The sequence below is a fragment of the Gossypium hirsutum genome, chromosome D08 (assembly GCF_007990345.1).
Source record: "Gossypium hirsutum isolate 1008001.06 chromosome D08, Gossypium_hirsutum_v2.1, whole genome shotgun sequence".
Lineage (NCBI taxonomy): Eukaryota > Viridiplantae > Streptophyta > Magnoliopsida > Malvales > Malvaceae > Gossypium > Gossypium hirsutum.
In genome coordinates, this window is record NC_053444.1 from 40,419,968 (window position 1) to 40,446,488 (window position 26,521).

Consider the following 26,521-nt stretch of genomic DNA (forward strand, 5'->3'; position numbering starts at 1 on the left):
ATATTTGCTTTACCTCCTATTTTTTATGGAGAAAATAAATCTTATCATTGAAGGGTTAGAAAAAAAGGGATATGGATCTCCGGCAGGAATGATTTCTAAGATCTAAAACCAAAAATAGTGGTATTTGCTAGCAAAAACATAATGGATTGGTATGATCAATTTGACCAGCTCAATCGGTTAAAAACCAATTCATTCATATATATATATATATATATATTATAAACTAATTTTTAAAGTCAAAGATTTATTTTCTTTTTAGGTAACATAAATTTCTTAGAAAGTGTACTTGTATAACTTTCACGTTTTCTAGGGAAATAATAAATAAATTGTTTACTACTTTGGTTGGAAAGTGAAATTCGAGAGGAAATCAAATAAAAAAAAAGTAAAAACAAAAAAAAATTAAATTCTAAAACCTTAGCCTTGATGTCATTCTCTCTTCTAGTTTCTATCACATTTTCTCTCTTTAATATTCTCATATTTTCTTCAATTTTTTATTTTTTTACATCTCAATTTTAATTTCCTTTTTTTTTTCTAATCTCACCCCATAACGGTGGCTACGATTTGAAACGATCGTCAATGACAGATGGGATGGTACAAGCAGAAGCAGTTGACAATAAGAAAGAGCAAGGGAAGGGCTAAACGACATAGGGGCAAGGGTAGACAGGGGAAAATGCTTTTATTTATTATTTATGTATTTATTTTAAGGTTAGTATGTTTGGGTTTGTGTCAATAATAGGGTATTTTCTATTTTATATGGGGTTTTATTTTTTCCATGATTTGGTCCAAGATAATTTAACCCAAATATATTAAAATTAATTCAACCGGTTTGTCCAGTCAATGATTCACTACAGTTTTTTTCGATTCACATGTCAAACAAGTTTTTATCGTACTCAAAACTAGTTTACCGATCGATTCTCAATCTAATCGGTTCTATTGATCAGTCAGATCCGATTTCAACAACATTACCATTACTATTTCTAATGTGGCATGTACAAAAAAAAAGACACTTTTTTATCTTTCAACATTTACATTGTATGTCAATTTCATCCTGAAATGTTTGTAATAATATTTTTTATAAAGATTAAATTATTAAATATAATTGTAATAATTAAGTACTGCATGAGCCAAAAACAAATGATATTTATAACTATGATAAACATGATGTGATTGAAATACGTCTACAATTCTATTTTAATTTTCATTAAAAATAGAATATTGTAATTGACCAAATGTTGCGCAAGATGTTTCTCAAATTGTGATGACTAAGTGTAAATTCGAAATTATATAGGGTTTTTCTATATATTTTTACCACCTTTTTACTTAATAAATATGTTAATCTTGAGTAGTTGTTATTAAAATAAGTGAATTTTACTTCATGATTAATATTGGACATGAATTTATAAAGTATGTGAAATTATGCTTAATTACATTATTTTTGTACATATTTTATACCGTTTCATGTTAATTTATTAATTTGTGATTTTTCACTATGTAAGATGATGTAATCACTATGTAAGAGGATGTGGATGGCAAGACCATGCAGCCTGGGTCATGAGGTTCATAATTTGACTCAATAAAAGATGTACTAAAAGATGGACATGTCTGATTAATTATTGGACTAGGAAACAGTCCAACATAGGGGAATTAAAGCCCTGTTTCGGCACAAGTAGATGGCTGCCCAAAAGCAAGCTTTGGGGTATTTAATTAAAGGTCCTTACAGTTGAAAAAAAATCAAAAATCAACCCAACAACTTTGCTGTTGAAAACGTCCACCCTATGGCTATTAATAGCCTTGATTTGAATTCAAAATGAGGAGACTAAGTCATCCCGTTTTCCATGAACTGTGGCCGGCCATATGTGATAGAAAAGGAAGGAATTTAAATTCTATTTTTAGCAAACTCTACCCCTTACCTTCACCTATAAATACCATACAAATACCACTTCTCAAATCATCCTTCAACACTCATCTCTCATTCATTCTCTCATTCATCACTCTCTCTTATTTCCCTTTTCATTTCCATTGCATAGCCACCATCTCCCTTTCCATCCTTTAGCCAACATAATATTTGTCAAAAGCATTCTTTGGTCGACCACGTTGAAACCCTTAGAAAAGAAGCATCGATCAAAATAGAGGAGCGCATCAGTCAGAATAGATCTGAAATGCTGCTGAACTGAATAGGGTTTACTCTTTCCTCTTGTTATTTATTTTAATTATGTTTGCTTTGAGTTTATTATTTTTGACATCAACTATGGTATTTTAAATCCTATTTCCTAGGATGATTATGTTAATTCAATAAAATTTATTTTATTCATGTTTAATATGTTTAGGCCTCAATCGATCATGTTTTCAATTAATATCATAATGCATTTCATTCATATGTGATTGGGTGCATTCAAATTAGTTGAGCGATCCTAACCAAATGACGACTAGTAGACACATAATTGAAAAGTGTAATGCTCAATTTAGATCATTACACCCGACTAATTTGAGGTTCATAATATCTTTAGTCAACTCTATTATCTTGCATAGTTTTTAGGTTTATGTGATTAAACTGTTGCAAACGTAAATGTCCCTGTAACCTCGCATAAATGCTAAGAAACCTTTAGTCTAATATGATCATTAAAATGCATATTTCACTAAGTAAAAGATCCGAGGGGACTTAATTTGGTTTCCAAACTCATGAAAGATCGAGTTGCCATGGAAGTATTTTTGAACATTGTTAAGAATGATAAAGTAAATTGAATTGATTTATATAATTATCATAGCCCATTTAATGTTAATTGTTTTTGTTGTTAAATTCATTCATTGATACATTTAGGTAAATTGCATCTACATTCAAATTGCATTAGGGATCACTCTTTGCATCTAGTTAATTTCACTTAGCCTAAACATCACCATTCAAATTATTGTGTTATTATACCAAATTGTGAATTTATAATTTTACAAATAATCGATTAACAAACACAGCCCCTGTGGAGACAATAACTCATGTTACTTATTTATTACTTGAGCAACTGTGTACACTTGCACAAACCACGTTACAAGTTTTTAGCATCGTTGCCAGGGACTATTGCCTTCATCATTCTTTGTGAAATTATTTTTTGCAGTTTGATTTTATTTAATTTCTAACTTCACTAATTTATTCTTTATTCTTTATTTGTGATTTATTTATCAGGTGTTTATGAGCATGGATCGAATCATCAATCTATTACTTGTAAACCCTGAAATTGAGTGGACATTTAGACAAAGATGATGTGAGAGATTTGCTCAAAGACATGTCGAGATGGACCTTGGAAATCAAAATGATGGACAAGGTAATGGAGTCAATCATATGCACAACCCAATCCGTATTACTGATGATGGGGATCATGCCATAAGACAATATGTTATGCCACTCTTCAGTGAATTAAATCTGGGAATCAATAGGTCGAATATCGAGGCACCCCAATTCGAATTAAAACCAGGGATGTTTCAAATGCTCCAAACGATGGGTCAGTTCAATGGTATACCCACAGAAGATCCATATCTTCACCTTCGATTATTCATGGAGATGAGTGATTCATTTAAGATAGCTGGTGTGACAGAAGATGCATGAAGGTTGAAGTTGTTTCCGTACTCATTGTGAGATCGAGCACAAGCATGGTTGAATTCATTGCCACCAATTTCAATATCTACATGGAAAGAATTAGCAAAAAAGTTTTTGGTAAAGTAGTTTCCACCGAGCAAGAACCCAAAGTTGTGAAATTAGATAACTACTTTCCAACAATTGGATGACAAATCCTTATACGAGACGTGGGAAAGATTCAAAGAATTCATTCGTAAGTGTCCTCATCATGGGATTCCTCATTGTATTCAGTTGGAGACATTTTATAACAGTCTCAATGCACATACAAGATTAATGGTAGATGCTTTTTCAAAAGGTGTGATTTTGTATAAGTCTTCTAATGAAGCTTACAAGATCATCGAAAGGATCGCTAGCAACAATTACCAATGGCCGAAAAATCGAGTAATTTTTAGAAGACGAGTAGCTAAAGTGTATGAAGTGGACACGCTGACTTCACTCTTTGCTCATGTATCTTCTATTTCCTTAATGTTAAAACAGTTTACCACTAATGGTTTGAATAATTTTGCAGCTCAATCATCAAGTCAATATGATGTTGTTTCTTGCGTATACTGTGGGGATGGTTATTCTTTTGCGAATTCCCCTTCAAACCTCGAGTCTGTTTTTTATGTAAGGAATTATTATCAAAATAGAAGTGGACAAGGACCACAGTCCAATTTCTACAATCCATCATAGCAGAATCATCCGAACTTTTCCTGGAGTAACCAAGGAAATAGACCGAACACTCATATGCAGCATAGACCCAACCAATCTCAAGGGTTTAACCAACAAGCTCCTAAACCATCTCAAGCTGAGTTATTAAATAGTTTGAGGACTTGTTGACGGCATACATGGCGAAAAATGACGCATTGATTCAAAGTCAAGTAGCAACATTGAAAAATCTGGAGAACCAAATAGGTTAGTTAGCTACTGAGCTTCGTAGTAGATCGCAAGGAGTCTTGCCGAGCGATACAGAAAATCCAAGGAGTTTTGGTAAGGAGCATTGCAAATTGGTTGCATTACGAAGTGGTAAGATTTTGGAACCCAAGGAGGTTGTGATTGAAGATGAGCCTAATGAGAAGGAGGAAAGTCAACCAATAGTTGAATTTCCTACACCGAAAAAATCAGATGCTGAAAAATCTGATGAGGTAAACCCTAAACTAGTAAATTCTAATAAGCTAACACCTTTACCTCCTCAAAAAAGTTGTCCGTATCAACTTAGAGTTCCATATCCTCGAAGACTTTAATAGAATAAGTAGAACCAAGAGATACAATTCAAGAAGTTCTTGGATGTTTTAAAGCAATTCCGTTGGTGAAGGCTTTAGAACAAATGCCCAATTACGTGAAGTTTATGAAGGATATTCTATCCAAGAAGAAACGGCTTAATGAGTATGAGACTATTGCTTTGACAAAGGAGTGTAGTGCATTTTTACAGAACAAGCTACCTCCGAAACTAAAGGACCCTAGAAGATTTACGATACCCTGTAACATCGGAGAATCTTACTACGGTAAAGCTTTGTGTAACCTTGGAGCAAGCATCAACTTGATGCCGAAACCGATCCCTTTTACAATAATAATAAAAAAACAAACAAAGGAAGGGAAACTTAGAACTTACCTTCAGTGGTGGGGGAGAGGGGACCTTCAACAGCTATAAAATTTTGTGTACGGGTTGGGGACCAAACCAACCCCTTTTATAATAATAAAAAATAATATCTATATTATATTTTTTAAGTTGAAAAAAAATTATATAAAAATTTTCGAGTATTGGAACTCAGGCCCGTGATCGACGAGTCACATTCGTCGCGGGCTGTCAGGCGGCACCAGCCTGATGACCTAGTGTGGATGTGACCCGTCGGTCACGGGCCCTAGTTCCAATACCCAAAAATTTTTATATCAATTTTTTTGAGCTTAAAAAATATGTTTTATTATAAATAATAGGGTGTTGCCTGATAGGTCGGCGGACCAATAAAAAAAATATATTTTTATTTTTATGTGTATACTATTAAAAAAAACAGGTATTTTGGGTTTAAAATATGGGTGCCACTGATTGGTCAGGCGACACTAATTATTTACTATAATGTTTGCCCGTGAATATTAATGCCCTTATCCTATTTTGGTATTTATTTATTTTATATTATTTATGTAAAAGAAACCTAAAATAATTTATATAATAAAAGAGCGTGATCAACAGAAGAAGAGAGAAAGAACCGAATTTTGACCTTACTCTGGGCTCCACTAGATTTTGTTAGCAAACTTCAAGGCCGAAAAGCATAAGGCCAGGTTTTGAGCTCAAACAGTATATACCTAATACCCCAAAGGTCGAAGGCATTTTGTCCTCTCAATTTCTCGTCATATTTCAATGAAAAAAGAAGTCCCCCATTAATCTATAATTTCGCATCAGAATAAAATACTTAAATGAGATAGTGTCACGAGTTAATTAAAAATAATAAACTCAATAAAAATATAAAAATAATTTAAATTTATATAATAAAAATAATATATTAGTAGGTTATCTAAGTAATTAACTTTTTAAAATAAAATACAAATTTACTCTCAAAAGTAAGAATTTGAACGTTGGTCTTCAAGAACCTAAAGCGTACCAACACAATCAAAATCTCATTAGTATATTAATTTATCTTATCAATAATTATTTTTTTACAAAAAAAAACCCAACATTGCTTGAATTTTTTATATTAATTATATTTTTTTAGCCTAGATGTAGGATAGGAGTAGTGTAAATAAATGATTTTATAATAATTGCGCTTTGTGTAAAGCAGATATAGAAAGATTCAATTAAGGAGAAAAAAAAATATTGAGTGTTTAAATTAAGGAGGATTGGGGAAATTTAGTGGTTGTTGTTGTTAAATCAGCTTTAGTTGGTTAAAAATGGGACCTTCATCGTACGCTTGCCTGTTAGCCGTGAACTTTTCCCCTAAAAGCCGCTCTATTTTCCTTAAAACCATGCTACGTATTACTGTTCAATTTGAACAACTCTACCAGGCACCAATATGTGCAATTGTTGCAATGACCAAATGGAGACCACAGGATGAGATGAAGAATGGGCTGGCTTTGGATGAATCTGATGTTTTGATTGAGTTTGGATTTTCTAGGTAAATAACATATCAAAGCATATTGTTAAGAGAGATAGTCACAAAACTCAAAATATGAATCATAAAATGAATAAAAAATCTCAAAAAAAAAAAACTGAGGTAGATGGTGGAGTAGGACCTAGTGTCTCATAATCTAAGTTATATTTGTCCATTTAGATATGAATTGTAGTCAAATTAATTTTTTTTAGAATTAATTACAAATAAACACTGCTTTTGATGCGTTAAAATATACGTGAAATTATAAAATGATTATTCCATTTCACTCTAGAAAAAATTCAATACAAATTCATGTTTCCGTAATTTTAAATAAAGTTTTTGGGAGAAACATTACAATAGTACAAACATAAATTTCACTGGAAATACCATATTGTTGGAAAATAATTCTTGTCATCTCCAAGAGAAAAAAAGAAAAAAGGGAAATTCATTTAAAATATTTTGTTAATAATTTCAGGCAACATTTGACAAAATATTGACTTATGCCTTAGGTTTGAGTGACACTAAATATATATAGCGTAAGATAAGTTGGGAAAAAGCAAATGGTTCCTAAGATTGCTTCTCATGGAAACTTCAACATCACCAACCAGAACTTTGCGAGACAAAATCATGTGGTCTCTCATGCTAGCTATATTATAATAATATCTATCAAATACCCTCTTAACCATCACATTCCTTAATTTCATATAATTTGATTAAGCTTCCCCTGCCGTCACAAAACACGTCATTCGCAACCACAACGACAGGGAAGAAATTTGTCAACTTTTAGGTCGTTAAAGAAAAAAAAGGAAAAGAAATTTAATTTCATGTAAATGGAAAGTAGTTAATATTATAACTTAGATTGCTATATAAATAAAATAAAATAAAATAATTCAACCAACCTACAACAAGAAGATGAAGAGAGATGAGATGTCGAGTGCAGGTTAGTAGGAAGTGGTTGTTCCATCAGTTGTCGCCCAAAAACAATGATGATTAGCCATGGAATTCTGTCCAATAACGATCATGATTAGGGCTCAGCCACTATCTCATAACTGAATATGTGTAGTGCTACCGTTATATATGATGAAACAACCATTATACAATAATAAACAGTTAGCACCATTCTTTTCTTACATCCATCCTCACTAATGTTTTGGATTTATGCAGACTGTTTCTGTTGCCTAAACTGTGCCTGCATCGTTTAAATTTTCTCTTTTTTTTGAGGTCATGCCAAAAATATGTTCTATTATATATCAAAATTATGGAACATTCATGATATGGATGAAAAATTATGTTTATCATTTTATAAAAAAAAAAAAGCTTTTGGTAATTGCTTAATTAGGTTGGAACCCAATTGAAAAGTAGCACTAACTCAGTAAACCCCTTAAATATAGTATAGATATAAATAAATGGAAGGATTTTTAATCATTGCTCGATAGAGTTGAGATCCGGGTGAGGTGTGATACCAATTTAATAAGCCTTTTAAATATAGTATAAATATATAAGTTTTAAAGTAAAAATTTATTATGAGAGACATAATATATAAATATATTCAATTTATAAACAAGTGGTTGGAAGAAGTGGAAGTCCTCTGATATTTGGACCAAGTTCAAATCCTCAAGTTAATATTATTGGAAAGACTTTACTTAAATATTGCCCTTAGTTCGAACAGGACTCGACTCAGATTGTAAAAGGGATGAGAACGCATGTGGGTTTGTACCATTTAATTTTAATTATAAAATACATTTAAAATATAAAAATATTTTTTTTTCTATCTTCGGCTTAATTTCATAACAAATAACATAGTTTGAAAATATTTAAAATTTAATATTATTAATATATAATTTAAGATAATCAATTAAAAAGTTTAATATTTAAACATCATATATATGCAAATTTTTATATTAATTAAAGTTGAATGTTAAGAATGTTATAGTGTAATTAAAATATTTAAAAGCAGTATAAACTTATCAAAGAAAAAAAATACATGAATAAAATTAAAATGCAAAGTTTTAATATTTGATTTGTTTTTCTTTCATGAATAATAATTAATGTAAAGGTGACATGAAAAGTAATACTAAAGTTGTGACATTAAATTAGGAAATCGATAAAATAAAATAAAAAATGATGGGCATAATATTCAAAAATATAAATTTAGTAATAATTAATAAAAGTCTTGCACGAAAGTATGGACTTGGAGTCCAAGAAAGAAAATAAACAAAACGTAATAGTGTATAAAACGGTTGGCATTTCTATTGCTTAGTCGGGAGGAAGACTATGCATGTAAATAGGGTAAATTTGTTGAACTGTAATAGAAATTTGTGGAGATTGGTTCACGAATTTTATAACAAGTTGGTGGTAATACAACTCGATGTTTTTCAATTTACTTCTCTTGGTTTAAGCTGTACCAATTTTCTATATTTATGAAAGGTTTTCAGTTATTAGAAAAATATGATTTGTGTTGTAAGTGGTAAATGATGAGCTAATAATATGCAATTCATACATAGATGATTGCCTCCAATTTTATAAAATTTTATTGAGAGCGTGACTAGTTGGGGCATAGGGATAAATGAATTATTTTAATAGACCGATTATGGATGATTAAAATTATAAAGAGATTTGAATATAAAATAATAATGCAAAGGAAATCAAAGGTTCTTGACCAAATGTAGTAGGTCAGGTAAATTCCTCTAAAAATTATTATATTGAAATCATAAAAAATATATATAAAAACTATTTTATCAAAATCAAGATAACAAAGCTAAACTCCAAAATTAATATGAAAAAAATAAAAAAAATTAGATCAGTTAAATTTATTATGAATAGTTGAAAAATAAAAAAAAAAATCAATTCAACTTATTCAACCAAACTTACATATAAATATGTCATTTGCTCTAAATATGCTACCAGCTAAGGTCTTTTTATTTACGTCAATAAATAATTGCCACTAAAAATAACAACTATTTATTTAAAAATATAATTATTTTAATAAATAATAATATAAAAAAACTATTTCTTTCAAATAAACATCACATATCAACTCAATTAAAAAAATTATCAAAAAACTCATTTCTTTCATAAAGTAGTACTAACAAGCATTACGATGAAATCATGAAATTTGGGAAATTATAGTTACAGGGTTACCCCTGGACTTCATGCATGCCTATGAAGCGAAGATACGTTTCTAAAAAGAATTACCAATTAATAAGTCATAAATCAGTTCTGGATTACTAGGATTTAAGAAAAATAAAAAGAAAATCCAATGCCATGAAATCATCAAATTTGTAAAATGTGAAGTATATTATCATTATTATTAACAAAAATTAAAAAAAATTAATTTACAAGAGTTAGCATCCAATTGAGTCTTTAAAAGATGAAAAATTAATCAATAAAGCCCCTTCGTTAATATTGATCATGTTTGACTATTGAGTTTCATTGACGTGGCTAATAGACCAATCAAACGACGGCACATGACAGCCAACATACATCAAAATTTTTTTAAAAAATAACCAAAATATCCTAAAAATAAATATTTTTTAGAAAATAATTTTTAAAGAAATCACAAAATAAAAATAAAAAATTATGGGAAATTATTAATAATTATAAGAAGTTATAAAAACTTATCAAATTTACTAAAAACTAATAAAATGTTTAAAAATAAATAAAAACCACATTTGGAATGAGCTTGGACTAATGGTGGTTCAAACTCTTTCAAATATATTTTTATTTTTAAAATAAGTTTAATAATTTTCAAATAATTCTTTCAAAATAATATTTTTATAATTTTTACAAATTATTTAAAAATTACAACTAGAATGAACCTGGACAAACTAGTGTCCAGATTCATCCTAAATGTGTTTCTTTTATATTTATTTTTAGGATTTTTTTTGCTGATGTCATTATGATGTACACTGATTATCTTGTATCGTCTGTCAACTACGTTAGCGAAATTTAACGGTCAAACATGATCAACGTTAATAGAGGGACTTCATTAATTAATTTTTCATCTTTTAAGAGCTCCATTAAATTTTAAATTTTATTAAAGGCTTAATTAATTTTTTAATTTTTTACTAAAGCTTTGTTTACTAATAAACCTTCATTAAATGATAAGATACGAATACAAACTCATAAAACCTTTAAGAAAATACAAACTCATATGGTATGTTTTAAGGTAAGGACAAGTTGTGAACCTTGTTCCTTTAACAGGTATATGAATACAAAAATGATAAAAATGCCTCGTTTTCTTTTTGCTGATACTCAATACAACTGTCTCACCCATAAATAGCTGCCTTAATTATTTAGGTATATTATATGACCCAAAAGTCCCGGAAATCCTCATAATTCCTTCTCATTGTTGAGTGAATGATTATAAATATAGAGAGAGGGGGGGATTACATGGCATCACTGCATTTAATTTTTTTTTATGTAATTAAGAATTTCACCCTTGTAGAAATTTTAATTTTCTACCCTATAAAAACTTAAGATTATTAACCTAAAAATGAGCAATTCATTGTTAAAAGAGAAATGAAATTCACTTTTTTTATTTGTGTTGTTACTTGTCTTGTCATCTCACGTTAATAGCAAACATAATGCCTTTTTGTTAATTGGAAGAGTGATGTGGCCAAAAAGAAAAAAAGGTGCTCTAAATCAAACATAGAACATGAGATTAATTGAGGGAGGTGATGAATTAGATTCCCCTATACGGAGCAACTCTCATGTGGGTTGTGGTCAAATTTTACGTCTTCATAATGATGACCATTCTCTTTCATTATTATTAGATTAATTTATGACCAGTGGTTATACTTTTTGAGACTAATCAAATTAAAGATTAAGCGGTTGCCATGTAAAATCAAAGAAAGCAAAAGGCACGGAGCAGAAAAACATGCATTTTTATAACACATTTCTCCTCTCCCTCCTATCTTCCACATGTAGGTTTTTGGGCCATTTCACTTACCAAAATAGTATTCAACACGTGGTTCTATTTTTATGCAACATTGTGACACTGTATATACCTAAGTTTATAAACATTCATTCTCTACTCTCTCTTTTATTTTTATTTTTATTTTTGTATAAATTAAACCCATCTATCCTTATATCACACGTTCATCAAAAAAATTTATACCATAATAATACGTAATATCAAAAAAATGATCTCAAGTAAAAAGAATAAAATATCTGACATTCGAAGGTGTTAAACCCAGCCCGCAGTGTAAGGTCGCTAAGTCGCCACAAAGGGCATCATGTCTTTCTTGGTTTAGGGGACCATGAAAGCTCAGTGGCTCCGACCCCATCATCCCTCATTTCTTGTCGTTGAGGTGGTTTTTACGAGTTTCTATATATTTCATTTGTTTCAATGAATTTGATTATAATTAAAATTTATAATTAGATGACATGATGAAATTAATTAACAATGTTTAAAATTATACATTATGAATATTTTATTTTATTTATTCTTGAGAAAAAATGGAGGTGGTTTTAGAGGTGGCTTTCAGATAGATATTAAGGTCGAAGGTCATAGTTGGGATGTGGGCGTGCCCCCCGCTCTCACACTTCTAACCCATATATTTTGGGGCGTAGGGCCCATGGTTCCTTTTTTCCCACCAATATTACGGGACCTACTTTCCCTCTATATATTCACCCATTAATTTCCTCCCCTTCTATAATGTCTAGTTTTTAGGTGGTTGGGTCTTTTCAAGGGCATAGACCCCATGCCCAAAGTACACCAATGACCATCATACCAAAACTTTTCCATGCATCTTTCAACCATTCCATGCCCTAACCATTATAAATTATCATCGCTGCATCACCCTCCCCATCTCTACGCATTCCTCTCTTTCTTTTTCTTTTTATCTTTCTGTTATTCCCTCCCCGTTTGCCCATCTCTTTCATTTTCTTTCACACTTGAAGACGAGAAGAGAAGATCATCGGGTAATGTCAGAAGAAATGAATCTATCAATAAATGGTCAGTCTCAGGTCCCTCCCGGTTTTAGATTTCATCCCACAGAGGAGGAGCTTCTTCACTATTACCTCAGAAAGAAAGTAGCTTATGAAAAGATAGACCTGGATGTTATTCGGGAAGTTGATCTTAACAAGCTTGAGCCCTGGGATATACAAGGTACGTACTGACAAATTGCCGTTACTAAACACTGCATCTTTTTCTTCTTTTTTTTAAAAAAAAAATGAAATCCTGATGGGGTTTGTTGATGATATGCAGAGAAGTGCAGAATAGGATCCACCCCACAAAATGATTGGTACTTCTTCAGCCACAAGGACAAGAAATACCCCACGGGGACCAGAACGAATCGGGCAACAGCTGCCGGGTTCTGGAAAGCTACTGGACGTGACAAGATCATTTATAGTAGCTTTAGAAGAATTGGGTTGAGGAAGACATTGGTTTTTTATAAAGGAAGAGCTCCACATGGTCAAAAATCTGATTGGATTATGCACGAGTACAGGCTTGACGATACCAACTCCCTTCACTCTAATGTAAGCATTCCTTTACAATACCTTAGTATGTATATAATATAACAAAAAATATCCTCTTGTACGTATCTCTTTTGGTTATATTAAAATATTAAATGGGTGCTACAGGCATCCAATCCCATTGGCGATTCTATGGCTGAAGAAGGCTGGGTGGTTTGCCGTGTATTTAGAAAGAAGAATTATCAGAAAACCCTAGAGAGTCCCAAAAGCTCCTCCTCTACTTCCCTTGATTCCAAGACGCAGATGCTTTGTTCAGGCAACGACGGGGTTTTAGATCAATTTTTTCTTTATATGGGAAGGACTTGCAAGATGGAGAACGATTCATTGAACATTCCCAACGCCAACACCAACAATCATCTAAGAATGCTAGTTGCGAACAACGCAGGAGGAATCAGCAATGGGTTACATGAAAGTTTTATGCACCTCCCAAGGCTGGAAAGCCAATCTCTCCCAGCCCTTCCCATCAATACCCCACACTTTGATCAGCATCGAAGCTTCAAGCCATGTTTCCAGTCCATAGACGATATGCTGACTGAAATTGAACCCTCTGCTGCTGCTGGTTTTGACAACACTAATAATGAGTCCAAAAATGGCGTTAATGACTGGGTCACTCTGGACCGCCTTGTGGCATCCCAGCTAAATGGTCAAGTAGAGACAAGCAAGCAACTATCATGTTTTACTGACCCTAATGCGGTTTTCGGTCTTTGTCACGATGATGATGAAGATGATGATGATATTCAATTATCGCACATAAATATGCACAGATCAAATCAAAACCCCCAGGTCTACAGCAACGAGAATGATCTATGGAGCTTGACTAAGTCATCGTCACCGTCGTCATCAGATCCCTTGTGCCACCTGTCGGTATAACAGAGGTAAATACATGTCAAGGTCATACAAACAAGCCTGCTCATTTCCTCAAGTATTCTTAATTAGGTATACGTGGACATACATACTATACACATGTATTTTGCATAAATAAGGTTGAAATATGAGAGAGATGAGATGGCATTATCAACCCATTACACTTTTACTTAATAACGGTGTCGTTTAATCACCACTCATCTTCTCTGGAAGGGTTATTATAGGGATTAGAGTCTGGTTAATGTGCTCTTTTTTTAATTTTCCTACTTGTAATCATTTCCAAAGTGGATTGTGATCTTACCCTAATTCGTTAACTATCTTGAAAAAATGCTTGACAAAAGTTTAATCATAGCTTATTGCTGACTTTAAGAGTCTCACACCCAAAAACAAATAATTATATCCACTTGGTTGCAGTACATTGGAAATCTGGAATCATTAATTTGCAAATGAAAATTTAACCTAAACTATTCAATCTGTTATGCTCAAGATTGGGACTTTTAAGATACCGTTGTCTCACCTAACCAGCCACAACATTTCTACAAAGTTTTTTTTTTTTTTAAATTTCATGAACAAAATTATATTTTAATCACTTAACATTTAAAAAGTTATGTAACATTAATAATTTGTTACATTTTATACTTTTAACCATTTTTTAATAACAGTTCTAAAATATCTTAATATATATTCATAAAATTCTAAAGAGATAAATTGGTGATGTTGCACTGTATGAATGAGCCCACCTTTTTTCTCATCACTTGTCCTTGATCCTCCTTATACAATCTTAATTAAGAAGGGATCTTGTTAAGGACAACATAGTTGCTATTATCCATTTATCTATTATTTCATAGTGATAGAATCTTTTAAAAAATATCTAGAAAGTTTTCTAAAAATATTAGAGTTTTACATTATTAATTTTTTGAATTAAAAAATATAAAATTACTAACATAGTATATCCAAATTTATCTGAATTAGAACACCCATTAATCTAGGTTTATTATGCACATTTATTTATCGGGGTTGATTATGCACGTGAAAAATAAAATAAAATAATCAATTTTTATATTATCATTTTTTTAAAATTACTAAAAAATAAACTTAAGCAAATGGGCGTACTTAATCTAGGTTCATTATGCACATTAAATAAAAAAAATACTAATTTTTTTATATTATTATTTTTTTTACATTATAAAAAATATAAAAGTATTAAAAAGTGCATGCCCCAAAAGGAGTCTAGTTTTGACTAATTCTGAACCTTCATTTGTCTTAATTCATTATGCACGTAAAATAAAAAATATCATTTTTTTAATTCTAAAATTATAATATTTTTAAAATTTTTTATTGTCAGTACAAAAATTAATAGCAAAGTACAAAATTAATTAATGATTTTCAATTTTAAGTATCAATTAAGTTCAAAATAATTTTAAATATTAATTAAGTACAAGTAACCAAATTTAGTGACTAAAATATGCATTAACTCTGGTAAAATGCAGGTATGTTCTCATCTTTATGAGGAAAAGAAATGAATTTTTTTTTAAATTACTCTATTTAGAATTTTAAGGTTTAAAAAAATCATAAATTTATAATTTCAAAAAAAATATTTTACAATTCTACAAAATAAATTATGAATTTTATTTTTTAGATTTTTCTAAAACTTGTAGATATTTTAAAATCATTTTAGAATTATTGTTAAAAAAAATTTTAAAAGTATGATAGTTTAGTTATAATTTAGGTGTCAAATATATAAGTGATTAAAATGTAACAACTCGATAACATGAAAATTGAATAATCAAAATATAATTTTAATTAAAGTTTAGAGATGGTTGTAAATAAAAAGAAAAAGGCGACTATCTTTTAGGAATTTGGATAAGATGTTGCTGCACACGTACAAGTATACAAGCCACTAAGCCAGGGCCACTAGAAATTTTTCTACTTCTTTTGTCCTGTTCTAGTTTCCTTCAATGTTTCTCTTCCCTTTTTGTTTGTAAGGCAAAATTTATTGAATAAAACTGTAGCATATAGAAGTTGTGTTTGTTAAATGCTAGAAATCAAATGCATTTAAAGAGAAAAATATATTTTGGAAATCATAGTACATACTGGGGCAAATTCTGGAAAAATACATATAGCATAAAAGTATAGGTAATGTGACTAAAATAGGTTTGAATCTTAATTTGGATTGATTTGTAATGAAAATTATGGTAACCTAAAGAGGAAAATTAATGCCATGCAATTTGCACCTTAATTAAAGTATGTTGTGGCAATTGCTTGCACCATAATCATGCATGCGTGTGCATATACAAAACCTCAAATTAGTTTCATGGTTTCAACATGTTTCGAATCCGGTTTTTTTTTATAAAAATATTCAATTCTTTTTATTATTTACAAAAATAATCCACTTTGAAAATTATGTGTGTAAACAATCTGTTTTGAACAGTAAATATCGGTGATGTCATTATCATTAGTGTCATCACCTTCAATTTTTATTTTAAAAATATTTTTTTGGAGGCCTCGGTTACCATTAATGACACTGAACTGAAGTATAATTATATAAAATCTGTGAAGCAATTACTTCTTTAAATTGGGTGAAAAAAAGTGGTGGCGCTATTCCTCTTAGCGGCACCAGTTAAATGCTTTTAATTTTTTTGTCTATTTGCATGTTAGGTATGTCTCCTTTTTAAATTAAATTTAAATAGCCCTTAAAAATATATTTTTTTTAATTTTATTTTTTTTAAAACAATAAACTTAAAAAGTTATATAAAATTCTTATTTAAAATTATCCAAATATATCCTTTAAGAATTTTTCCTCAAATAAAAAGTTCTTATTTTAAAGTTGAGGAAATTTTTTAGGGATATATTTGAGTAATTTAAATAAGAATTTTATATAGGTTTTGAAGTTTATTTTTTTTAAATAATAAAAAATTTTAAAAAATGTTTATTTTTGTTATTCTTATATTTTTTGAAGGAGTATTTAAATTTAATTTAAAAAGGAGACATACCTAACATTTTAGACCAAAAGTTGAAAAGCATTTAATTGATGAGCAAACGTTACCCTTTTTTCATTTAATATGAAGAGGGTAATTGCTTTATCAGGTCTTTAAACGTTTTATATAATTATACTTCAATCTGGTACCATCAATGACAATGGTGGCACTCAAAAAAATTAATTTTTTAAAATAAATTGGAGGTTATGACATCATTGTATCACCGATATTTAATGTTCAAAACGGATTATTTACATACATAATTTTCATAGTGAGTTATTTTCATAAATAATTAAAAGTTTTAGATTTTTTTTATATAAAAAAAGCCTTCGAATTCGATCCATCTAGCAAGCTATGTCAAATTGTGTATTCTTTTTATGGTTGTGTTAATGTGTTCAGTGCAGGCCTTTAAGGGGTTGTCTCTATTTAAGGTGACAACTAGCTTGCATAGTTAATTAGCATATGCTTTTGATCTCTTCAAGCTTCTTGTTTATGCTTTTTTTTTTGTGAATTAATGAAATATAAATGTTTGGTTCGCGCATGAGTCAAGGAAATTAATTCAAGCAGGTACAGCTCGTTTAATGAGATTATCGGTGGGACTTAATCACTATTATTGCAAATCAATTAGGAAAAATGTAAGGTTAGTAAGGGTTACTTCTTTATCGTGCAATTGAAATATACTTTTTAGAAAAGAAAAAAAACTGTATTTGAAAAGTGTTATGAAAAAGCATGATTTATTAATTTTTAGTGTTTTTTATTACGGTAAAAAAATGTGATTAAAGATTTAAATGTTATTTTTGGACATGATAATAAAAAATTAAAAATTAGTTAAGTTATATAATATTTAAATAATTTGATATTACGGTAAATAAAGTATGAATTTTAAATATCTTTTAAGTAATTAATATAAATTATTTGTACATAAAATATTTTAAAAACTTAAACATAATAATAAATTAAATTTAAATAGTTTAATATAATGATAAATGATATTTAAATAAAATTTTTTTTTTGCCAAACTCAACTTGTGAATATCATTAAGAAACATGCCTCAAGTACAATAAAAAAAAACATGACAACACGCATTCAAAACAACATTTGTAAACAAGCCTAAATAAACCAAACGAGAAAAATCATGATATTCTCAAAAGAGCTACCCAGGAATAAAGATCAAACTAACGAAGGGGCAGGTCAACCATCTTTATCCAAGATGAATATCAGAGGAGATGGAGGTTGATTGTTCCAATTAGTTGGGCAAATCTTCTGTTTAGTACGTGATGCAACCCAATCAGCTGCTTGATTGGCACTTGATCGACTAAAACTTTACAGATTGCAATTCCAAAACCAATTTATCCAATTTGATAAGTGAAGGTCGTAAATTCTATATTCTTTCCCTATCTTGCTTGAGGGCTTCATCAACAACAAGTTTAGCCTCAGATTCAATGATAACCTTATCCTACCGCTTTAGAGCAGCAACTTCAACACCTTTACACAGTCAGACCTTCAACAACCACAGGAGAATCAACTGAAACTGTATCCCCAAAACCCAGAAAAAATGATCCTTCCGAACTTGTGCAAATAGCTCCTATTCCACCAGCTCTATTGTTGACACCATTTTTTGATAAAACGGGGTCGACTTTGATTTTGAAAATAAAACAAATACGGGAGTCGCCATCAATCTTTTTTGATGAAGTGTGATCGGGTCACCTCTAAAAGTGGTTGTTTTTAATAAACCATTTGATTTTATTAAAACAACAATTTTAGTCCACGAAATTCAGAAAAACGGGTTCGAGAGTCGGTTACATACGAGGAAAGATTAGCACCCTCGTAACGCCCAAAATTGGTACAATGTTGATTAATTAGTGTCTTAGTGTCGAAGATTGAAAACTTTAAAGAGATTTAAAATTCGATCCTTTATTGAAATGCTAGAAAAAAAATTTTGTAGAAAAGGGCATACTCTACGTTAATCGAGAAAAGAGAATTATGGCCCGTAAGTTAGGACACAATACCTCGTATTCTTGAGAATAAGCTCCCTTTTGTTTTTTCTCAAAACATGTTTATTTTAGTTTTTTTTTAAAAGGATATTCGGTTATTTGGGTTCAACGCGAGAAAAATTGAGACTCAGTAAGTTAGGGTACGACTTCTCGAATTTCCAATTACGAAATATTGCCTTTATTATTTTTTAGAAAAGAACCTCATCTTGAGAAAACAACATGTCATATCCAATGCGTTAGGACACAACATATCGGAGTCTCGAGATAAGCTTTAAATTTGGAATTTCTATGTTTAAATTGAAAAGGGGATATTCAGTTACTTAAATTCAACAAGGAGAATTGAAGCCCAGTAAGTTAGGGCACAATCTTCTCGAGAATCTTGAATACCGAGTAGTTGAAAACTTATGGATAAAACGATTTCAATATTTTTCTAAACGGATGTAACGCGATTGAATGGTAACGTATTACACAAAAGTATAATTTTAAATAAAATACACGTTAATGAATCATGGATAATAAATAAACACAAACTAACATAGCCATAATAATCTCAATCATACATGTCGAATATCGATATCAAGATTTGAAATAAAAACGAGCTAATTAATGCAGACACAAGCCAAGTGTATAAGTTTTGAAATGACTAAAAAAATAAATGGTATGAAAGGAATGAAAATTGTGAATCAATAAAGCATATACGTAGAAATTTTAACACAAGTAATATACAAAACAATTGAAATAGATTAAAATGGAGTTTAAAATAAAATAAAATTATGCGAAGTAAATTTTAGAGTAAATGTTCAAATATTAATATATACATATATTAAAATTAAAAAAAAACTAATATGTATGGGGTGGATATAAAAGTTGGAGTTAGTGAAGTATATTAAAATGAGATTTTTAGAACTAGATATTTATAGATAAAAAATAGATGTAAGCAAATATATATACAACTATAGTAAAGAAAGGATTGAAAATTAATATGTAATTTGATAAAAACTATGTATCATAAAATAAAGCCATTTTAAAGAAATAAATCCCATTGGATTGATATAACACACTACACCAAAACAGATCTTTAGCGGCGTTTTTTTATGCCTTTAGCGGCGCTTTTCCACAAATGCCGCTATAGACCAAGACCTTTAGCGGCGCTTTTAGCACAAACACCGTTATAGACCAGGACCTTTAGCGGCGCTTTTAGCACAAACGCCGCTATAGACCAGGACCTTTAGAGGCGCTTTTTACACAAACGCCGCTATAGATCAAGACCTTTAGCAGCGCTTTTCCCACAAACGCCGCTATAGATCAGGACCTTTAGCGACGCTTTTACCACAAACACCACTAAAAACATATCTTTTAAAAAAAAATTTAAATAATATTTATTTCTATGATAAATATTATATTATATTTTAAGGATAAATAAAAAATATTATTTAAATTAAATTTTTTACAAAAATTTTAACTGTAAAACTGAATATAAAATTTAATGAATTTAAATTTTGAATTTAAAATAATACATTAATAACACAATTAAAATCCAAAAGTTAGAACTCTTAAGTAAAAATAAAAATTTAGAATCAAAACTAAAATAAATAATACATATTCAAGGTAATAAAACATACAATGCATTTTCTTACTCAAATAAATAATACATTTACTTAATCAAGGAAATCTTGTACATCATTGAAGTCACACCATCAAATCTGTACCCATCAAACTTATACTCCTCCAGCCACCATCTTGCATATGAAAGAAGATACCTCAATACCTAAAGCAACAACTAAGAAAAAATATTTACAACTGGAAGGGAGGAAAGCCAAAATAGAACAACGATGAAACTGTGAAGACAAAATAGAAAGAAATAAAATAACAAATCACAGTTAATTGGTCTCTTATATTAGCAAAATAGAAGCTAAAATATTTAATCCAACACAGCTCCAGTTTAAGCCACTCAGTAAATGCATTGGAACTAAGTGTGTTACTTGAGCATAAAACATACAGGCATAGAAAACTGAAATCCTCCTCTTCTACATGCCTCTATTAGGAAAAAGGTAATTTTTGGTTTGACATATTCACTTATAATGAGAGAATATACATTTATCATTTTGCGGATGTCTAAAAACCGTAGGGAACAGGGATTTAGATTTATACCTGCCTATAATTTGCTTCTTTTGAAGTAACATGTAGCAAACAATTAGTCTATATGAATAAAAGAAATAAGAGTATATAGTAATATCCCTATGCTGAAATACACATATTCAGTTATACTCCAGTTCATATAACTACTGCTAGGATTTAGATTCATAACTGTTGATAATTTCTTTGAATCAATCTATAGGAAACAATCATCATCACATAAAACCAAAATCAGAGAGCAAATAGCAATTTCACTCTGCTAGAATATAAGAAGATATTAAATCATACTATACCATTAATGCATGATCCATCATATTCCAGTTTATATAATTATTAGATATAATATGATTAACCCAAATGAAGACCAACCAGCATATTTAAGCATAAGGGTATGGGCAAATAAATTACCTTGATTAGCTTTGGATTATTTTCAACAACATGCTTAAGACCTTCATCAGTAATCCTTTGGCAATCAACCAGGCTCAAACATTGCAAGCTTCCTTGGCCTCTACTAGTTATTTGTAAAAGAACATCATCCGTAATCTTCTCATTCATCAATATAAATTTAAAATATTAAAACATATCATGCTTAAATTCCAATTAAACCCTTAAGCCTATATCCTTAAATTCCAATTACCATCAACAATTGCAGAATCTCCTAATTAGCTTCTTTGTAGAATATTTGAACATGATATTCCATAGTCAGAATACATACATCAACGGCTTAAATCAAAGTATTAGAACATATCATGCTTAAAGATAATAATTAGATTTATCTAAAATCAAGCCCAATTTAACTAGTACTAAGTAAACCTATTTCAAGTTTTTTTTTCTGGGCAGCCCAACAACATATAGATTCAATGATCAGATAATCTAAATTTATCTAATCAACATTTTTTTAAAATTAGTTAAAAGTTTAAAATCATGGTTAAAAACCCGATAGATAAACAGGTATGGCAAGAGAAACAAAGCAGGGACTTTTATGGTAACGCACCTATTAGCTGAATCAAAGAAGCAAAAGCAGAAGAGAAAGCTGAAGTGAATCCTCAAAAGTTTGAAAATAATGAAGTCCCTTCAGTGCCAAGCTTCTTAGATTTTCTGATAGCTGCATGGCAGCTTTATAGTCTCTAGCACTTAGCAATTCCTCAATTTGATTCAACATAGAGGAGTAAGACGCAAGTGGCTTGAAAAATAGTGAATGTGATTGCTTTATTTCTAAGTTTGTCAAGGAAAATAGTTACAGAATGCCAATCCATAATCCAGTAACACCTTCCACATTTTAACACGGAATCAAACAGAATATCCAATAATTGAATAAAAAACATGTAGATAAGAAGTAATAAGATTTCAGTTGGCCAAAATAAGGTAAATGTTTAAAAAAGTTACAAAGGGTATTTCTAAGTGAAAACATGAAACACAACATTCTGGTCAACAAATCTATGTTCAAACTTCATGAGGAACAAAACTTAAAGATAGACAATGATCTTATTTTGTAATATAAAATCTTTTCAAGGAATTATAGAAAACAAATTAAGTACCATACTGCATTGAACTAAAACTAGTTTATGAAAAGGATACGTGATTTGCGCAGAAACTAGTTTATGAAAGGTGTCAACAGATAAAGCATGCTCATATCAATGTAATCTAATTGGAATAGAAATAAACAAGGTATGATTGCAAGGTATGATTGCAAGCAAAGAAGCAGATTCCAAAATTACTAGCAGAGGTATTTAATGTTCAAAAAAGAATAGTTTGATGAGTTCTTTTTTTTTAACATTTAAGCTTCTTTCTTTTCTTTTAGAACAATTTCAAAATTTATAAGAGAAATTTGCTTTCCACAGAATTTTAAGCAGACCGGTAGCAAAGTCTTCAAACTCGTGGGGATATGTAGCCCAAGTGCTGTGCGACAAAGCACCACAAAAGGAAAAAGCAAAAACAACATACAGTGCCCGAGAAACACAAATAACCACACAATGCAATATATTGAATAGAAAAGCAGACAATGCAAAAAGTAAGGGCAAAGATAGGGAATATATTGAAAGAGAAGTAAACAAGTAACAGAGAACTATTACTACTTCCCCCTTTCCCTTTTCCCATTTCTTTTACTACTATTTTATTACTATATTTTCAATTTTTCTCTCTTCTACAATATTGAAAAAACAAAGATAAAAATATGCTATTCAAAGTTTCTTATGTCACTGCAATTAATTATATATAGAAAGTATGTCAAATGAAATCTTCGGAAATGATTAATTATAAATTAAGAATTGGAAATGAGAGACATCATCGAGTTCATAATTCCGTCCAATGAAACTAAAGTTAACTTAACTCATATTTAGTGAAAGCGAAAGTGATTCAAAATCAGTAAAAGCTAAAATCCAAATCCAAATACCTTTTGGGGCAATTGCTTGCTGCTTCCTCAATCCCTTCTAAATTCTAAACAATAAATGAATTGCAGACAAAAAAAGTTTAGAAATATTTTTTTTAAAGAAACAATTGAAAGAAGATAGAAATGAGAAGGACCCGTCAATAGAGAAGCTAATGATACCTACAGCCATCCATACAAGGTGCTTAGGGCCAAGGTTAGTGAACAATAATCATACCATTACAATATAAGCAACCAACTAACCTTACTCAGTAAATCAGAGAGTTTTTTCATCTTGGCCTCCATCAATGCAATATGTTTCAGACTGTTAAGGATTTCACAGGCAATTTGCTTAACTGCAAAACAATATAGTAAGTATACACATTTGCATAAAAATCTTCACAAAATTATGGCAATCAAAACATACCTGCATACAAAAGTAAGCTCTCAAACTCACCGTGTCGTCCGAGGTAGAGCACCGGTACCCTTTCCACCAGTTAGACCCACGAAAAAGGTCATAAATCATCAGAGTAACCTCTTGAAAACAAATGATATCAGGGGAATGAAGGGGAATGAAGTTGAATACAGATTTCACAGTTGGATTTGTTGTAAAGGTTCAAAAAAGTGCAAGCTTTACAAGCCCATTTAGACGGCGAAGACCGTGACGGAGGTGAGAGACAAACTTTGCAAGCGGCGGTTTGGGATGGAGAGTTGAGGAAAGTGCATTTGGTGCAAGACCAAGACTAAGAACAAGAAAACCCAAAGATTAAATAAGCAAAATAAAGAAATCGAACCTTGAATACTGATAGTAATAAAAACAGAAACCAAATGCCACCTTCTTCGTCTTCTCTGTGTGGGTTATGTGAAGACGATTTCACATCATTCAACGGGCCTTCAACAAATTACAAAAAAAAAATAAACAAAAACAAGGAAACCCAAACTTTTTATACGCAAAATAAAGAAACCGAACCTTAAAAGTCGAATTCACCAAAAACCAGAATCGAATGCCCCCTTCTTCGTCTTCTCTGTGTGGGTTATGTAAGTTTGCAAGAAACCCAAACACTGAACCTTTTCCTTGTAAGTAAAAGAAGCAACCGAGGAATCGGGGGTAAGAAATCAACAAAGCAGTGATCTCTCTGGCTCTGACTGATAATTAGGGATTTCGATAGATAGGGCATTTGGGGCTGGGAGCGGGAAATCAGGAGAAAAAAATTGATTTATGTTTAAAATGATGCGGGTTTCTATTTCAACAATTGCGGTGTTTACACAAAAACCGCACTAATTTTACAACTTTTCCTTTAATTAGTCAATGAAATAGCGCCGTTTTGTTAAATTATTAATGTATTTTTTGCGGCGTTTTTATAAAAAACGCCCCTAAAATTTAATAAACGGTGCTATTTTATTAAATTTTTAATATATTTTTTGCGGCGTTTGTATACAAAACGCCACTAATATTTATTTCGTCAATAAAACGGCGCCGTTTGGTTAAATTTTAAATGTATTTTTGCGGCGTTTTTTACCAAACGCCGCTAATGATTTCACTTTTAAATATATATGTCTCTGAAATAATATTCTATAGTTATAAATTTTCAATTTTTTAATAGATTTATGAATTTCATACATTCTTGTAGATATTATTTTTAATTGATACATCATTATTAATATTATTTAAATAATATTATTTAAAATTTTGATAAGATTTAAGACATTACTTTTAATTGTTTAAATTTTATAACTTTTATAAATCTTTTACAATTATATAATATATCAAATATCCATATAAAAAATATATCCATATCAATTATATAAATCTTTTAAAAAAATAATTACCTAAATATCCATATCAAATATATCAAATGGTTTAGATTAAATATTTTTAAATATAAAAGCATTAATTAATTGTATAAATTTGTATCATTTAACAAATCTCAAATAAACCTAAAACCCTAAATTAGCCATTCAATATACATAAAGTCTATCTATTATATATCTCTTAAATAATATAAACTATACTCATAATTTTAATATATTAAATTTATTATTATCTCTTTTACAATTATATACGAATATATTTAATATATAAATTAAAAAACTAATTAATCTAAACCCTAACCCGACCCTTAAATCCTTAAACCTAAACCTTAAATCCCTAACTATTAACCCATAACCCCTAACTCCTAACCCCTAAACCTTAAAGCCCAACCCTTAAACCATAATCCCTAATCCATAATCACTAAATCCATATGTAATTATTTGATCACGGCGAGGGCAAGGGAAAACACGCAAAAAACTAAATTGGATAAAAATACTGAACCGAGATGGGATAAGACAGGGATATCCTTGGATATAGCTTATATCGATTTTGAAGAACCAAATCTTCACACAATTTTGAAGAACCAAATTAATATTATCTCTTTTACAATTATATAAGAAAATAATTAATATATAAATTAGAAAATACTAGTTAATCTAAACCCTAAACCATAAACCATTAACACATAACCTCTAGACCTTAAACTCCAGCCTTTAAACCATAAACCATAACCCCTAAACCCATAATCCATAAACCTTAAAATGGTAACAACTAAATCTTAAACTCTAAACCATATACCCTAAATTAACCAAAAAACCTAAACTATAGTGATAATTAATTCAATATTTTAAAATTAATAACAATCTCTTTTACGATTATATATGAAATTATTTAATATATAAATTAAAAAAATCAATAATGTATCCAAAAAACATTAAAATTATTTTAAATAATAGTATTTTAATTTTTCTATTTTTAACAAATATTTTAAATTATTTTAAATCACTGAGCATTAGCGGCGCTTCCTAAAAAACGCCGCTAAAGGCCTGAGCATTAGCGGCGCTTCCTCAAAAAACGCTGCTAAAGTCCTGAGCATTAGCGGCGCTTCCTCAAAAATGCCGCTAAAGGCCTGAGCATTAGCGGCGCTTCCTCAAAAACGCCGCTAAAGGCCTGAGCATTAGCGGCGCTTCCTCAAAAACGCCGC

General features: G+C 30.2%; 2 protein-coding genes and 1 non-coding gene across 34 annotated transcripts; 1 reads left to right on the forward strand and 2 right to left on the reverse strand.

Moving 5' to 3' along the window:
• Positions 1-3,733: 3,733 nt before the first annotated feature.
• On the reverse strand, positions 3,734-3,840 carry LOC121220469 (small nucleolar RNA R71). Its single transcript, XR_005917670.1, has one exon. It is a non-coding gene; the product is annotated as a small nucleolar RNA R71 (small nucleolar RNA).
• Positions 3,841-12,354: 8,514 nt separating this feature from the next.
• LOC107911695 (NAC domain-containing protein 43) lies at positions 12,355-14,337 on the forward strand. Its single transcript, XM_016839581.2, has 3 exons — positions 12,355-12,799; positions 12,899-13,170; positions 13,276-14,337. The coding sequence occupies exons 1-3, from the start codon at positions 12,616-12,618 to the stop codon at positions 14,035-14,037; spliced, it is 1,218 nt and encodes a 405-aa protein (XP_016695070.2). The 5' UTR covers positions 12,355-12,615; the 3' UTR covers positions 14,038-14,337.
• A 6,224-nt stretch (positions 14,338-20,561) lies between these two features.
• On the reverse strand, positions 20,562-24,781 carry LOC107911667 (uncharacterized). 32 transcript variants are annotated; one of them, XR_005917169.1, is made up of 8 exons: positions 24,475-24,757; positions 24,340-24,396; positions 23,932-24,247; positions 23,769-23,860; positions 23,532-23,575; positions 22,134-22,354; positions 21,548-21,647; positions 20,562-20,771 (listed from the first exon to the last, which is right to left on the reverse strand). XR_005917169.1 is itself a non-coding variant. In XM_041099163.1 (6 exons), the coding sequence occupies exons 3-6, from the start codon at positions 23,808-23,810 to the stop codon at positions 20,658-20,660; spliced, it is 303 nt and encodes a 100-aa protein (XP_040955097.1). In that variant the 5' UTR covers positions 23,811-23,860; positions 23,932-24,247; positions 24,475-24,761; the 3' UTR covers positions 20,562-20,657. The 32 variants fall into 32 exon arrangements, 1 of the variants encoding a protein (XP_040955097.1); XR_005917174.1 differs by having other exon boundaries at positions 21,548-21,682; positions 22,134-23,575; positions 23,962-24,247; positions 24,475-24,781; XR_005917162.1 differs by having other exon boundaries at positions 22,134-23,575; positions 23,962-24,247; positions 24,475-24,763.
• Between the last annotated feature and the right edge of the window lie 1,740 nt (positions 24,782-26,521).